Source organism: Canis lupus, chromosome 11 (assembly GCF_011100685.1).
Source record: "Canis lupus familiaris isolate Mischka breed German Shepherd chromosome 11, alternate assembly UU_Cfam_GSD_1.0, whole genome shotgun sequence".
Taxonomy (NCBI): Eukaryota; Metazoa; Chordata; class Mammalia; order Carnivora; family Canidae; genus Canis; species Canis lupus.
The window spans coordinates 41309700-41325590 of record NC_049232.1 but is presented as its reverse complement, the minus strand read 5'-3'; the positions used below and the strand labels follow the sequence as shown (position 1 = coordinate 41325590).

General features: G+C 38.7%; 1 protein-coding gene across 2 annotated transcripts in view; it reads right to left on the bottom strand.

The window, feature by feature from the left end:
• Positions 1–11334: 11334 nt before the first annotated feature.
• MTAP (methylthioadenosine phosphorylase) overlaps positions 11335–15891 on the bottom strand; it is a 52156-nt gene continuing 47599 nt past the window's right edge. For both annotated transcript variants that reach the window (XM_038552528.1, XM_038552529.1), the window contains exons 7-8: positions 14646–14768; positions 11335–12280 (exon numbers count right to left, since the gene is read on the bottom strand). In XM_038552528.1, the coding sequence (XP_038408456.1) occupies positions 12242–12280; positions 14646–14768 (162 nt within the window). In that variant the 3' untranslated portion in view covers positions 11335–12241. The remainder of the gene's footprint in view (positions 12281–14645; positions 14769–15891) is intronic.

Here is a 15891-nt window from a genome sequence, read left to right as displayed (position 1 = left end):
GGCATTTTTTCATACCTGATAACCATTTATATGTCTTCTTTAGAGAAATGTCCATTCAACTCCTTGGCTCCTTTTCTCTTTTTAAGATTTTATTTACTCATGAGAGACACAAAGAGAGATGCAGATATAGGCAGAGGGAGAAGCAGGCTTCTGCAGGGAGCCTGATGTGGGACTTGATCCCAGGACCCCAGGATCACAACCTGAGCCAAAGGCAGATACTCAATCACTGAGCCACCCAGGCACCCCACCTTAGCTCATTTTTAAATCAAGTTTTAGGTTTTGTTTGTCTGTTTGTTTTCCTATTGAGTTGTAGGAGTTCCTTACATATTTTGGATATTAACCCCTTACCAGATATATGGCTTGAACATATTTTCTCCCATGCTGTAAGTTGCCTTTTCACTCTGCTAATTGTTTTCATTGCTGTAAAGAAGCTTTTTAGTGATGTAGTCCCACTTGACTGTGATGCCTTTAGCTTTGTTCTTTCTCAATATTGTTTGGCTATTCTGTGCCTTTTGTGGTTCTATTTGAATTTTAGGATTTTTTTTCTACTTCTGAAAAAAAGCCATTAGGATTTTGATAGAGAATGCTTTGAATTGGTAAATCACTTTGGGTAGTGTGGACATTTTAACAATATCAGTTATTCCAATCCATGAATATAGGATGTTTTTTCATTGATTTATGTCTTTTATTTATTTATTTTTTTTTGATTTATGTCTTTTAAAGTGTCATTTATCAATTTTTTAAAGCAGGCTCTGTGCTCAATGTGGGGCTTGAACTCACAACCCTGAGATCAAGAACGCATGCTCTACTGCCTGAGCCAGCCAGGCACCCCTCATTTATCAATGTTCTGAAGTATTTGGTATACAAATCTTTCACCTCATTAGTTAAGTTTATTTCAAAGCATTTTACTCTTTTTGATTCTATTGCAAATGGTACTTTTTCTTTCTACATAGTTCATTGTTAGTGTATAGAAACACAACTGATTTTTCTATATTGACTTTGCATTATACCACTTTACTGAGTTAATAATTCTAATAGTTGGGTTTTTTTAAGTCTTTAGAGCTTTCTGCATGTAAAATTAAGCCATCTGCACAGATAATTTTACTACTTTCTTTCCAATTTGGATGCTTTTTATTTTCTTGTCTAATTGTAGTGACTAAGACTTTCAGTACCCTGTTGAAGTGGAAAGTATAGGTATCTTTGCCTTGTTGCTGATTTTTCAGTTTTAGGAACAACTTTCCGTTTTTCACTGCTCAGTATATTAATCATGGGTTTTTCATATATGAACTTTATTATGTTAATTTTCTTCAATTCCTAGTTTATTGACAGTTTTATCATGAAAGGGAATTGAATTTTGTCAAATGTTTTTCTGTATCGAAATAATCATTGTGGATCATGTTTTTGTTACTAATTTAATCTCTTATTATAGATCTATTCAGACTTTTTATTCTCAAGTCAATTTGTACATTGTGTGTTTCCAGGACTTTGCTTACTTTATTTGGGATATCTAATTAGTTGACATACAGCTGTTCATTAGTATTCTTTTATAATCCTTTTTATTTCTTCTTTTAAAGATTTTATTTATTTATTCATAAGGGACAGAGAGAGAGAGAGAGAGATAGAGAGAGAGGCAGAGACACAGCCAGAGGGAGAAGCAGGCTCCATGCAGGGAGCCTGATGTGGGACTTGACCCCCCGGGACTCCAAGATCACACCGTGGGCCAAAGGCAGGCACTAAACCACTGAGCCACCCAGGGATCCCCTCCTTTTTATTTCTTTAAGAACAGTAGGAGTGTCTCATCTTTCATTTCTAATGCAGCAATTTGGATGCCATCTTTTTTGGTCTTGATTAATCAAGCTGAAGTTTTGTCAATTCTGTTGCTCTTTTCAGAGAATCAGCTTTTTAATTGATTTTCTACTGTTTTATTTATTTCCATTCTAATATTATTTCTTTTCTTCTTCTCTTAAAAGTTTTTAAAAGATTTTATTTATTTATTCCTGAGAGACAGAGAGAGGCAGAGACACAGGCAGAGGGAGAAGCAGGCTCCATGCAGGGAGCCCAATGTGGGACTCGATCCCGGGACTTCAGGACCACACCCCAGGCCAAAGGCAGGCGCCAAACCACCGAGCCACCCAGGGATCCCCATCAACATGTTCATCATACCTTTTTAACTCTTTAATCATGGTTCCCTTTAGTTCACTGAACATGTTTCTAACGGCTACATTGAAGACTTTGTTAAATTTGACATCTGGTGCTCTACAGGTAGTTTCTGTTGTCTGCTTTTTTTCCCCAGTGTATGGGTCATACTTTCCTGTTTCCTTGCATGACTAATCATTTTTATTGGAATTTGGACACTTTAGATAATATATTGTAGCAAATCTGAGTACTGATGCCTCCCCTCTGGTGCTTGTTATTATTGTGCTTATTATTATTTACTTATTTGTTTAGTAACCAGTTTGTTCTCTTTCTCTCTTTCTTTCTTTCTTTCTTTCTTTCTTTCTTTCTCTCTCGCTCTCTTTCTTTTTTAGTAACATTATTTTAGCAGAATCTTTTATTTATTTTTAATTTTTTTTTATTTTATCAGAATTTTTTTGTCTCTGGCATCAATAAGCTTCTGATATTGTTCTTCAGAGAGCATACCCATGGGTTATGCACACAGTCACCCTGGTTAACAGTGAGGGTTTTTTCAAGGTTTTCTCTTTCCCTGATAAGATCCAGCTGTTAAACAATGGCTGGGTGATTTCTTTATTGCCTACAACAATATGCTGAGGCATAAGTTGCTCATAAACTAAACCACTGAAATTCAGATTCCTTCAGAGGGATTGTTCTGGAAGTCAGTTATCAATATTTGTTCTGACCCCAGATAGTCTCCTGTCAGCTATGTTCTTCTAGGTTCTCTCATGCACACTAGCTGGTCTACAGTTTAGCTTATATGTCAAATGGTTCTACCAATATCATCTCAATTGCTCTTCACTACTACCTTCACTGTATTGGGAGGCACCCTTAAGCTTAAACTTCTCCACACTGTTGCAAATGAAGTCAGTTCCTTTAGGAAAAGAATTAGAATCATCTGGTTTATTGCCTACTGTTCCTCCAAGGCAAAATCTCTGACTTATGGCCATGGAGCTGGAAGTGAGGACAATGGCAAGCTTCTTGCTGAATGGCACTCCCAGTTTAGGAGCTGAGTGCTCAGTGGTGGTGGTTGTTGGTGGTAGAGGACAGTACCTTCAGCTTATTTTTGTAAAAATATTTTATTTTAGAGAGAGTGAGCACAGGCGTACACATGCAAGCAGGTGGAAGGTACAGAGGGAAAAGGAGGAGAAGCAGACTCCCCACTGTGTTGGGGAGCCCAACATGGGCTTGATCCCACAACCCTGACCGAAGTGGAAATCAAGAGTTGGATGCTCAACCAACTGCCAGCCAGTCACTCCTTCAGCTTTTTTTTTTTTTTTTTTTTTTTTTTTTTTTTTTTTGACTCTTCCAGCATGTAGTCAGTGCCTTACAGGCTGGGGGAAGGATGATTGGGGTCCCAGTATTCTCAGCAATAGCACACCCAGGGTAGAGTTCCTTATGGGCTGGGTAGAAAAAGAAAGACTCTACCCCTCACCTATGCTTGCCTCTTAGCCTCTTAACCGGCAGATATATGGGGCTAGGATGAGAAATAGTGATGTCCTGCCCCTTCTGGGATGATAGCTCTCCAATTGAGAACTAAAGGAGATGATACTCTGCATTCTTGGCTGCATCAGTCTTAAGTAAATTTCCATCTTGTTGAATTGGGAGGGAGAAAGGGGGAAGCAGAACTTTCAGTTCAAATATCACAGACTGCCATGGTTCCTAATACATTTTATTAAGTTCTCTTGAATGTGTGTTTATTTCATTGCTAAGTGTGCTTCAACCATATCCAAAGGTTTTAACTGGTTGTTTAAAAATAATTTTCACTGGTTTTACTGGTGAGCTTGTCCAGAGTTCCTTATGCTGTCATGCTGAGAGTCAGAAGAATGCCACCCATCTTCTTTATTTCCTGTTTCTGGAACATGTATTCTCTTCAGTAAGCCTTATGATGGAACTTCTGCTGTGTTTTACATGTCAAGCTGTCTGTCATGTTTTCTGTCTCTATTTCTCTGTACATTCTGAGTTTATTTTTAGTTCATAATCCAGCTAATCAATTTTCTCTCCAACCCTAATATTCTGAATTACTCTTTTGAGTTTCTAATTTTATTGGCTATATTTTAAATTTTCTTCAGTACTATTTAGTTTTTTTTAATCTGCCTGGTATTTTAAGATAGTCTCATTGTTTTCTTATATTTTCTCTTCCCATGGCTTTGTTTCTATTTATCCCATATGTATTTCATAGTATATATCTGATCCATTCTTAAATTCTAAGGAATTTCTATTTTTTGTTTACTAACATTGTTTGCCATAAAGGACTGGTGAACTTTATGAAATGCTCTTTCTGTGTATATATTAAGATATCTATTTTTAAAATGTATTTATTTGAGGGAAGGAAGGGGCAGAGGGAAAGGGAGAGAATCTCAAGCAGGCTGATCCACACTCAGCCGCAGAGCCTGTTGGGGGCTCAAACTCATGGCCCTGAGATCATGACCTGAGCCAAAATCAAGAGTTGGACACTTAACCGACTAAGCCACCCAGGCACCCCAAGATATTTGAACTTTTGAGTATTCATTGCATATTTGATGCTATGAAGGAATTTTAATTTATTTTTAAATGTGCACTACTGGTATTGTGACTCCCTTAAAAATACTTATCCTTTAGAAGTAACAATGAAAATACTCATGGATGAAATTATATGATGTATGTGAAATGCTTCAAAATAACATGGAAGGAGTGTAGTAGGTGAGAATATAGAAAAAACACATTAGCTATGAGATGATGATTTTTTTTTTAAGATTTTATCCATTTATTCATGAGAGATACACACAGAGAGAGAGGCAGAGACATAGACAGAGGGAGAAGCAGGCTCCATGCAGGAAGCCCGATGTGAGACTTGGTCCCAGGACTCTGGGGTTACACCCTGAGCCAAAGGCAGACACTCAACTGCTGAGCCACCCAGGCGTCCCTGAGATGAAAATTCTTGAAGCTGGGTAATACATAAAGGTTCATTACTATTCTTTGTTTTTGTATACATTTGGAACTGACTTTCCTAAAACTTACTGCTTTAACCTTGTAACCTTAATTCTTATAGGGAGGGATTTGTAAACTAAGGTGAGGTCAAAAAGAGCAGTTAAGGAACACATCATCACATTCCGATGTGTAGACTTTTTAAATCTGAATCATCGGGATCCCTGGGTGGCGCAGCGGTTTGGCGCCTGCCTTTGGCCCAGGGCGCGATCCTGGAGACCCGGGATTGAATCCCACATCAGGCTCCCGGTGCATGGAGCCTGCTTCTCCCTCTGCCTATGTCTCTGCCTCTCTCTCTCTGTCTCTCTGTGACTATCATAAATAAATAAAAATTAAAAAAAAATAAAAAAAAATAAATAAATCTGAATCATCTATAAAACTGAGAGCATCGTTTGAAAACACCTACAATTTCCTGTTAATTTTCTCTAAATGAAATCATCAAATGCTTTTGTTTTTGTTCTGAAACAAATGTTCTCTGTGGCAAAATACCTATGAAATCAAGCATACATCTTTTTCAATTATATGCTGAATTCTAAAACACTTAAGTATTTTGGTATTTGTACTTTTTCAAAAATCATTTCCTCAAGATCCTATTGATATGACCAGCTGTTCAATTTCTGTGTGTGTTCAATTTAAACTACTGATTGAGGGAACACCAACAACTTTTTATTGGTTGCTCATTAAATGTAAGGCATGGACCAGGCCCTCGGGAATCAGTCCACCACTCACAGAAAACTACAATCTCCTTGGGAAAACAAATTACATGCCAAGATGAACAAGAAAGATGTAAATAATAGTAAAGGCAACAAATTATATATATATTTTTAAACTCAAGATTCAATACCCAGAATTCCTCATTCCCTCCATCTGAGGAATTTTTCAATTGTATTAAAACCTGACTAACCCCCATATCTGCTAAGATAACAAGGGGACATAAATTGGGAAAATAGAAGAGAATGGATACGGGGCTCTAGTAACATTCATTAAGGTACCAACATAATATCTGTAAATATATTCATTCCTTTCTTGGAAAATATGGACTTTCAGTGTCTGCCATGCCAGGACACTATGATTTTTATCATGAATTGAACTATTACAAGGAGCCAGACTCTGGGCCTGGGGAGAAGTTATTTGGAAATGGATGCATGACTAAATATCCACAGGTAGAAGTGTCATGGATTTATACATTTAATCAATATATATAGTAACTCTTATGTGTCAGTCACTATGCTAATTAGACAATGAACTGGGCAATTACAGTGTGACAAGTAACAACTATAAATAGACAAGTACTATAGTAGAGCAGGGCATTTGGGAATCAGAAAAAGGACAGCCAGGCAATGAGCCAAATAAAGGAAGGTGGTGGTGGAGCAGTCTTTCAGGTAGAGACAACAAAGGGCAGAAGCAAGGAGAAAGTCCAGCCTGCTTGGATCTGAAGTGAAGAGCTGCTCTGTCCCATATGATGGCTGTTAGACAAATGTGGTCATCAAACACTTGAAATGTAGCTAATTGAGAAATGGAATTTATAATTTTATTTTTTAAGATTTTAGTTGTTTGAGAGAGACAGAGTGAGCTTGGGGTAGGGAGAAGGACAAGCAGACTCAGTGCTGAGCACAAAGTTCAACTCAGGACTTGATCCCACAACACTGAGATCATGGCCTGAGCTGAAATGAAGAGTTGGACACTCGACCAACTGAACAACCCAGGTGCCCTGAATTTATAATTTTAGTACAGAATTTTAATGAACTAAAAATTGATGTTTCATTATACTTGCAATGACTTGGGTTTGTGGATCTACCTTTCATAGTAAAATTTAATACAGATCAAATTATTTCTGATAAAAATTTAGCACCTGACTTGAGATGTGCTGTTAGTGTAAAATACACAATCGATTCCAAAGATTTAGTATTTGAAAAAGAATGCATAAAATTTTTTGACTTAATATTGATTACAGGTTGACATGGTACTTTGGGTCAATTAGGTTAATATATTATTACAATTTCATTTTAAAAAATGTGGCTTCTAGATTCAAAATTACATACTGGCTCGCATTATGTTTTCTATGGACAGTGCTGGCCTGGAGTGCCATCAGGTGTTGGAGGTAGAGAGAAGAGGCTGGAGTAAGCCAGAAATGTCAGAACATGCAGGGCTTTGCAAATATTGTGATAATCAGTAGGAAGCTGTACATTCAAAACAGTATTGGCTGAAAGTTTACTAAGGCCACATTCTGGCCACTTGGGATATATATCAGTGAACAAGATTTCTGCCTTCACAGAATTTTTATTTTGTAGGGAATGGGGGTGGAAGATACCAACAAACAATAGCAAGCAAGCAAACACAAATATTAAGGGTATGTTGGGAGGTGTTAAGAGCTTGTGGAAAAACAAAAGTTGATTCAGGTGAGAATGGGCAGGAGTACTGGGGATGTGTAGTGAGAATCACTGCCCTGCATTAAAATAGGATGGTTGGGGTTGATCCAGTGGGGTGATTTTTGAGCAGAGGTTTGAAGGTGATAGAGTGAGTGACGTGATTACCTGGGAGAGGTTTCCCAGGTAGAAGAAACATAAAGCAAGTACTCTAGCATTAAAGGCTGAAAAGGGCGTGGTGTGTTCTAGGAAAAGCATGGTCAGTGGTACAGAGGATGGCAGGAAGTTCGAGATTAGGGATACGTGCAGATCCTATGAGGATTCATGCACTACTATGAGGATTTGGGCTCTTATTCTGAGAGAAATGAGCAGAAGAATGACTCATGTTTTACAAGGATCATTCTAGCTTCTGGGTTGCTATTAGAGTAGAAGCAGGAGAACCAGTTAGATTATTGCAGCACCCAGGTGAGAGGCGAGTGACTCAGGCCAGGGTAGAGGCAGTAGCTGATGTGAGGAAGTCAGTTTCTTTATATATATATTAAGATTTTATTTGAGGGAGAGTGGGTGGGGGAGGAGCAGAGGCAAAGGGAGAAGCAGGCTCCCTACTGAGCAGGGAGCCAAACACGGGGCTCGATCCTACAACCCAGAGATCACGATCTGAGCCAAAGGCAGACACTTAATCAACTGAGCCACCCACGCGCCACATTTCCTATATAAATATATATATATTTTAAAGATTTTATTTATCTATTCATGAGAGATACAGAGAGACAGAGACACAGGCAGAGGGAGAAGCAGGCTCCATGCAGGGAGCCCGACACGGGACTCGATCCCGGGTCTCCAGGATCAGGCCCTGGGCTGAAGGCGGCGCTTCAGCCGCCCGGGCTGCCCTCCTGGATATATTTTGGATGGTAGGTAGAGTGAACAAATATCTTGCTGATGCGAATGTAGGTTTTGAAGAGTTAAGAATAACTCCACGTTTTTGATCTGAGGGACTGGAAGGATGAAACTGCCAACAACCGAGATGGGAGAGTGCTGGGAGAGATCTGGGAGGGGGGCTGGAAACAGGAATGAATGAAGAATGAGTGCTGGAGCAGGTGACACTAAAAGATCTGAGAGAACAGCAAAAACCAGAAAAGACTGAATAGCAACCATTGAGGTAGAAGGAAAACCAATTGTGGTGTCCTCGGAAGACATGTGAAGAATATTTATCAAGGAGGAGGGAGGGATTAAATGTATCAAATGCTGCTGATAGGAAAAGAAAGATGAAGTCTGAGAACTCACCAGTAGATTTAGTAAGGAGGTGACCTTGAGGATGGTGGTGATGTTGAAAGTGGGGTACTGGCACAATTTGGATTGGAGTGAGCTAAAGAAACAAGAAGAGGAATTGGAGACAGAGATCTTTGGGGACTTTATCCCAATAAAAGGCAAAGCAATAAGACAGACACCACACTGAATTGTAGCCAAGAATTTTTTTTTATTGGGAGAAGTACCAGCATATTTGTGCCCTCGGAAAAATGATCCAATGAGGGAAAATTTGAGCATGGAGATGGGCAACCACTAGAGTGAGGTCTTTGACCAGCTGAGAGTGATGTAGGAAAGACAGGATTAGATTTTCCTTTTTTTTTTCAAAGATTTTTATTTAGTTATTCATGAGAGACAGAGAGAGAGAGAGAGAGGCAGAGACACAGGCAGAGGGAGAAGCAGGCTCCATGGGAGCCCGATGTAGGACTTGATCCCGGGTCTCCAGGATCACACCCTGGGCTGAAGGCAGCGCTAAACCACCAAGCCACCGGGGCTGCCCGGATTAGATTTTCATTTACACAAAGATTCCTTGAACTTGTGCTAAGTTCAAGGAACTCAGGATCCTAAGTGAAAAAGACAAAGGTTTTCCTTTTATGGAAGTTCATCAGATAGGGAGATGGGAAAGTCCTTAACTGCATACATCCCTTTAAATATTTTATCTCAAAAGTTTTCCTAAGCATTTGCTTATTATAAACAACTCCAGGATGCACTGGGGCTAATTTGCAAAACATTTCAGGTCTCAAATATAACCCTGGTATTCCAGGCTCCTCCATCTTTTCTTGAGGTAACACTCTACAGATAGAACCATTCAGGTTCATCTACAGAATCAATGAAAAACAATGCAAAATGATGCATTACCAAGAGTAGATGCAAATGCACTTATCAATAACTTGGCACTCTCCCAAAGGACTAGGTCACTAAGCCACAGCTTTTCCATTATGCCCATAATCCACTGGGGAAACTGAAATAAACTGTTCACCGTGTTTACTTAATTTTTTAGCTTAAAAAAGAAAAAGTGAAAGATCACATAAGTAAAAAGCACTCCAGGAAGAAATGGTCAGCAAAGTCCTCAAGAACGAAGAAATCAGGAAGATTATGTTGGTTTTGAATAAGGAGCAGCTGATGGGAAATAGCAATGAAACAGGAGTATACTCCATGTGAGAAGTCTGAAAGTGAGGTTGCTACTCGAGACTGCTGAATCAAGAAAAGTGCCCCTTGGGATCCCTGGGTGGCTCAGCGGTTTGGCGCCTGCCTTTGGCCGAGGGCACGATCCTGGAGACCCGGGATCGAATCCCACGTCGGGCTCCCTGCATGGAGCCTGCTTCTCCCTCTGCCTGTGTCTCTGCCTCTCTCTCTCTCTCTCTCTCTGTGTGTGACTATCATGAATAAATACATAAAATCTTAAAAAAAAAAAAAAAAAAAAGAAAGAAAAGTGCCCCTAGAAGTTGGTGAGGGAGAACTGTGCTTTCTGAAGGCAGCAAAATGCTCACATTTTTGCCTTGACATCATCAGATATGTACTAAGAATGAAAGAAAAGTATATATATAGTATTACAGAGTGGCAGATCAGGGTTTACGGAGACAGGGAGCCCTGGATTCAGATCTGTTATGTGATGTGTGTATAACTAATGTCCAGCCAGGGCTGAATCACTGCATTGGGGAATGTGAGAATCATAATCACTTGTAACCCAAACAGCTCAATATTAATGCTGGGGGGGAGGGGTGGATAACTGGTTTATTTTGTTGTTTACAACTAGCAGCTTATTATCTTGAGGACAGTCTCCTTAGACACAAACACACTGACTTTACACTCTTTAAACAGACAAGCTATATGACTAACAGACCCAGTAACAGACCACAGTGAAAAGTAGTAATTCTGAAGAAAAAAAGATCTTTATGACAGAAAACAAAACACATTCCTATAAAACAACAAAAAAGAGTAAGAAGCAAGCTTCTGTTTTATGAAAAAATCCAAACCACCCACCCATGTAAAATAATCAACTCATAAAAAGTAGAAACAAAGGCCAAATATTAATTTTAAAAAAACTTGACACACTAGAATGTCTATTATCTCTCAGAGTTTCAGACTGTGAGGATTAAACTTTTTTTTTTTTAAGATTTTATTTATTCATAGAGACAGAGAGAGAGAGAGAGAGGCAGAGACACAGGCAGAGGGAGAAGCAGGCTCCATGCAGGGAACCCGACGTGGGACTCGATCCTGGGTCTCCAGGATCATACCTTGGGCTGCAGGCAGTGCTAAACCACTGCGCCACCAGGGCTGCCCCTAAATTTTTTTTAAACATTTTTTTTTTTTTTTAAGATTTTATTAAAAAACAAAAAAAGATTTTATTTACTCTGTGATGATTAAACACCCAACTTTTCTCAAGTTGTTGCAAGCCCAAGTATCGTTCTTACTATACAGTTATCATTGATCCTTTTTTTTTTTTTTTTTTTTAACAAAATGAAGATGGAACTCAAACAGAACTCCTCTTAGGATTACCATCTTAAACTTTGCTTCACACCAGTATGTTTTCAAGAGCTGGATCTTTTTATTTTTAAGACTTTATTATTTGGTTATATTCATTGTAGAAAAATGTGAAGACACAGAAAAATATAAAGAAAATTAAAATGATTCAGTGTCCCAACCCCAAATACAGTTAACAAAAGATTATATATCCATTTCTGGTCTTTTTGTACATTAATGTAGAACTTTAAAACAACATTAGCAATGTAAAATGTGTACACATACCCTTTTTTCATTTCATATTATAGAGCAACCATTTCTTTAGGACATCAAATATTATGTGAAAACAGGATCTTCAGTTGGCTGCTTCACAATCTAATTAGAACTATACCATAATTTACCTCTGACTGTTGGGATATTAAGATTGTTTTGAATATTTGCTATTATGACTAATGCTATATTAGACATCCTTCCTTATACACGGTTCTTTGTATCCCTGATAATTTTTTAAAGATAAATTCCTAGGAGTGGGGTAACCAGCACAAAGAGTATAAGTATTTTTAAGCCTTTTGATACATCTTACCAAACTGCCCTCCAAAAAGACTGTATGAAATTTATAGTCACACCAATAAACAGTCTAAGAATTCCCATTTCTTCTTCATATTTCCTTGGTAACATGGGAAACCCTTTATTATTACAAATTTACAAAGGTAAATGAGGTCTTATTTTTTTTTCTAAAGTGTCAGATGTCAGAATTTTTCCACATGTTCATTGGCCATTTTTCTGAAGCAGTCTAACCCTTCTAGAAGGCATCTCTGGTATGTGCACGTGTGGTCTAATATGTTCTTCCTTAGTAGGCGAGGGCATGAGAGCTGCATGTCTTTTCCATGTTTTTTCCAAGTTAAGCTGAAATTTCCCAAATGACTGGAATTAGCAAGTCTTCTTGTCCTCTAGGTGGCCATGCTAGTTTAATGTCTTGGTAATAAAACAGAAAACTGGGCCATATTCTAAAAGAAAGAAAACAGGCACAGATAAAAGCTTGCTATAGGTTGTGATTCTTAAGATCAGGATAATCACCAGGAGTCCTTATTAAAAACCAGATTTTGATTTCAGAGACTTGAGGGCCCAGGGTATCCACACTTTCAATAAACTCAGAAAATTCTCATGTTCATTAAAACTTAAAAATAACCAACTAGACGTGGAACTTGCAATACAGCTCTTAACTCGTAGTTCCTCACTCTCCTGCTAAGTGAGTTTTGTTTATCTCAAGAGGGCTGTCCAGGTTTTCCCAGATCTCCACCCTCTTTCATATCCACTAGGATATGTATTATGCACTAACCTCCAGCCTGGATTAATGTATATCAACCTCTGTCATTCACCTTATCCCACTGGAAAACACCCTTGAAATTTTAGTACATCAGTATCTCTAAACATAAGAGGATCATCTTCATCACCACAGGTCTTATGTACCTTTGTAAACCACAGCTGGCCATATGGCAGGTGCTCACAGTTTCTGAAATGAGTGAATGCATGACACACATTTCAGTGTACAGAGAACTGAACACACTACCCCCAAAATACCCCCAAGAATAAAGGGTTATTAGTAGGGTGTGCCTTAATGTGTCACAACAAAGGCCATGATTCTCAGTTTCGCCTAGAGCAAAATGCTTCATTTTCTTTCTTTAGATCGTATAACTCTTTGAGAATCTGATGAAAGCTATAAATATTAACCCTCTTTAAAAATGCACACATAGGGAAACACACTATAATTGCATACTTTCAGAAACTTCTCAGAAGGAAAGGAGAACATGGATTTCTACCATCTAAGATTTATTTAAAAATGAAGCTGAAATGATAAATTTTACTCCTTGAGAAATTATATTCAAATTCGAAAGACTATGGTCAAAATGGGGTCAGTTGAAAAACCTAAAGAAAAAAATAAAACCCATCACGTCTTGCAGGTGACACTAGCCTCAGCAGCAGCAAAAAGTATGAGTCATATTTCCCACAATCAATAGTGTGCTTATTTAGACAAGCTAACGTCATGCTGTTCTTATTGCACTGCACCCAGGGAGATATAACGGTTTCCAGTTTATTTTTTTTATTTTTTTTATTTTTTTTTTCGGTTTCCAGTTTAAACGGACTTTCCTCAATTCTTAGAATTCTTTTGTTTCCCTTTTCTTTGTAATTATTAACAAGGTTTGTCTCCATTTCAATTATGATGAAACACTTCATGGGGGAAAGAGGGGCTATCATTTAGTCATTTAGAATATTTAGCTCCTAGGTATAAAGGCTGAAACCAACACATGTATTTCCTGTCTCTTATGCACTTGAAGTCTAGTGGGAAAGACTGGAATACAAATTCCAATATTCCTGACTTGCCAGTCCTTAGGGCTGAGAGACACCTTGTTAGAGGGGTGTGTAGTGTAGCCTGCTGTATCAGCTTGCAAGAATCAGCTCTTTGGATCCATCAGTGGTTTTGGATTGATGGACTGAAATCGGCTATGCTGGAGCACTTAAACCATGCAGTCAGTATCTGCTATAAATCATGGCTCCTCTGTGCCCAGCAGCTGTCAATCACTGACCACCATGCGGTGTCTTCATCACACTAAAATTGTGACTCTCATTCTAGGGCTCCTTGGTGGTAGCAGTTCAGGTAAGGAGGGCTTTTATCAACTTTTCAAATCCTCTCTCAACTACCTGTCTTAAGACCCAAGAGTACAGTATGTTCAACACCTTAGGCCATGCTAGCTACTTTCTCTGGATAGGGGACTATCCAATCAATTTGAGGCAACTCCTTATCCAGTGTGGTTAATCAAGAGAATCAAAAAATGTCCAAATAAAAATCATGGGTCTCTGAGTTTAGCACTCAGTTTAAATGATATTCTGGGAACTAATGCTAGAGTTGAAAAGCTACCAATCTACAACCCATCCCATGTTTATCATTAATCACTGTCTTAGTCTGATATAACATCAATCCTAAGTACACTCCTGGCACCGTTTTGGTATTGCTATTCGTGTTTTGGCTTTAAAGGCTGCCAACACTTTGCCTGGGTCTGCCAAAAAGCAAACAGCTTTGTCAGCGATATAAGCCATGTACAGAACAAGCACTATCTTCAACCTTCTGTAGTATGACTTAGGAATATCCTGTAGAGCATGACAATGTTAAGAACTTGGCAGACTAGATAATAAAACTCTTACCACCTCAACTTTCAGCAGTCTTGTATTACTAGCCAAAATCCATAACTACTCAATTTCACACTGGTAGTATGGTAGGAAAGAGCATGAAAACTGGTAGAGAACCTCTAGACTAGTGTAAGGCAGATGATGGTCCATGGAAGTGTCTGCTTGCAGATGGCTGAGGGTACTTACCTTCAGGTTATGGAGGGTTTCTGACCATTCCATGGAACCTATCTGAGGTATGGTAGTGAGGAGTAAACTTTTGGCTTTATTGGCATTTTCTTTCAGGGTCTTTAAGACCCGGTCCACTGAAACCTAGAGAAAAAAAAAAACAGCAGAAAATGTTACTAGCAATTTTATAATTCCACTGCTGTTCACAGAACTGTAGAGTCAGTTCACTCCAATTCCAATCCCCTGGGCACTAGCTCTGCACTTTTCAAGGCAGGCTTGGTCCCAGAGGGGAGATGGTGGAGGAATCCAATGGTATCTCTGAAAAAAACTGCTGGTTTTCAATGTAACGTTTGAGAAACTTTCTCAGATGTATAATATGTTAGCAGGTCTGGAAAGATGTGGCTAATGCTCCTAACATCCACAATAGAATGGATTCCAGTCTTAAAACTGCTGCTACACTGGCTAGCCAATCACAAGATAAGCACATTTATCTTTCAAGAAGTCTTCCAGCTAATAAAGAGAAATGCTGGAATCAGAGTATTGTCATTTTTATAGCTCCCAATGTATTGGGAGCTCCCAAATGTATTTATATAGCTCCCAAATGTATTTAGCTCCCAATGAATTAATGGATGGACAGCTAACATCACAGAACAATGACAAAAACAAATCCCAAAACAAACAATCCACTTTAATGAGCTTCCTTACAGGAATCATATTAATTCAACACTTTTTTTAAAGATTTATTTATTAGTTATTTTTTTAAAAGATTATTATTCATGATAGAGAGAGAGAGAGACAGAGAGAGAGAGAGACAGAGAGAGAGAGAGGCAGAGACGCAGGGAGAGGGAGAAGCAGGATCCATGCAGGGAGCCTGACATGGGACTCAATCCCAGGACCCCAGGATCACGCCCCGGGCTGACGACAGGCGCTTAAACCGCTGAGCCACCCAGGCTGCCCCTCAACACTAGTTTTGACACCTGAATTGGAACAAATCTCTAGAACCAGCTGTCAATTTAAAGGAAATACAGAGGACAGAGGAATCTGTCAAAGGAGATGTCATACCCCAAGGAGATGAGTTCAGTGATCCAGAAAGTTTCCTGTGGGAAACTCTACAGGACAAATGACCTAGTTTCTCTTCAGAACACTTGGAGGTAAAAAGTTGTGATATTTGGGATAACTAGAAATGTGAACTGTGCTTTGAAATATTAAGGAATTACCACTGGGATGTGATAATGATAATGTGGTTATGTTAGGTGTTATGGATAAA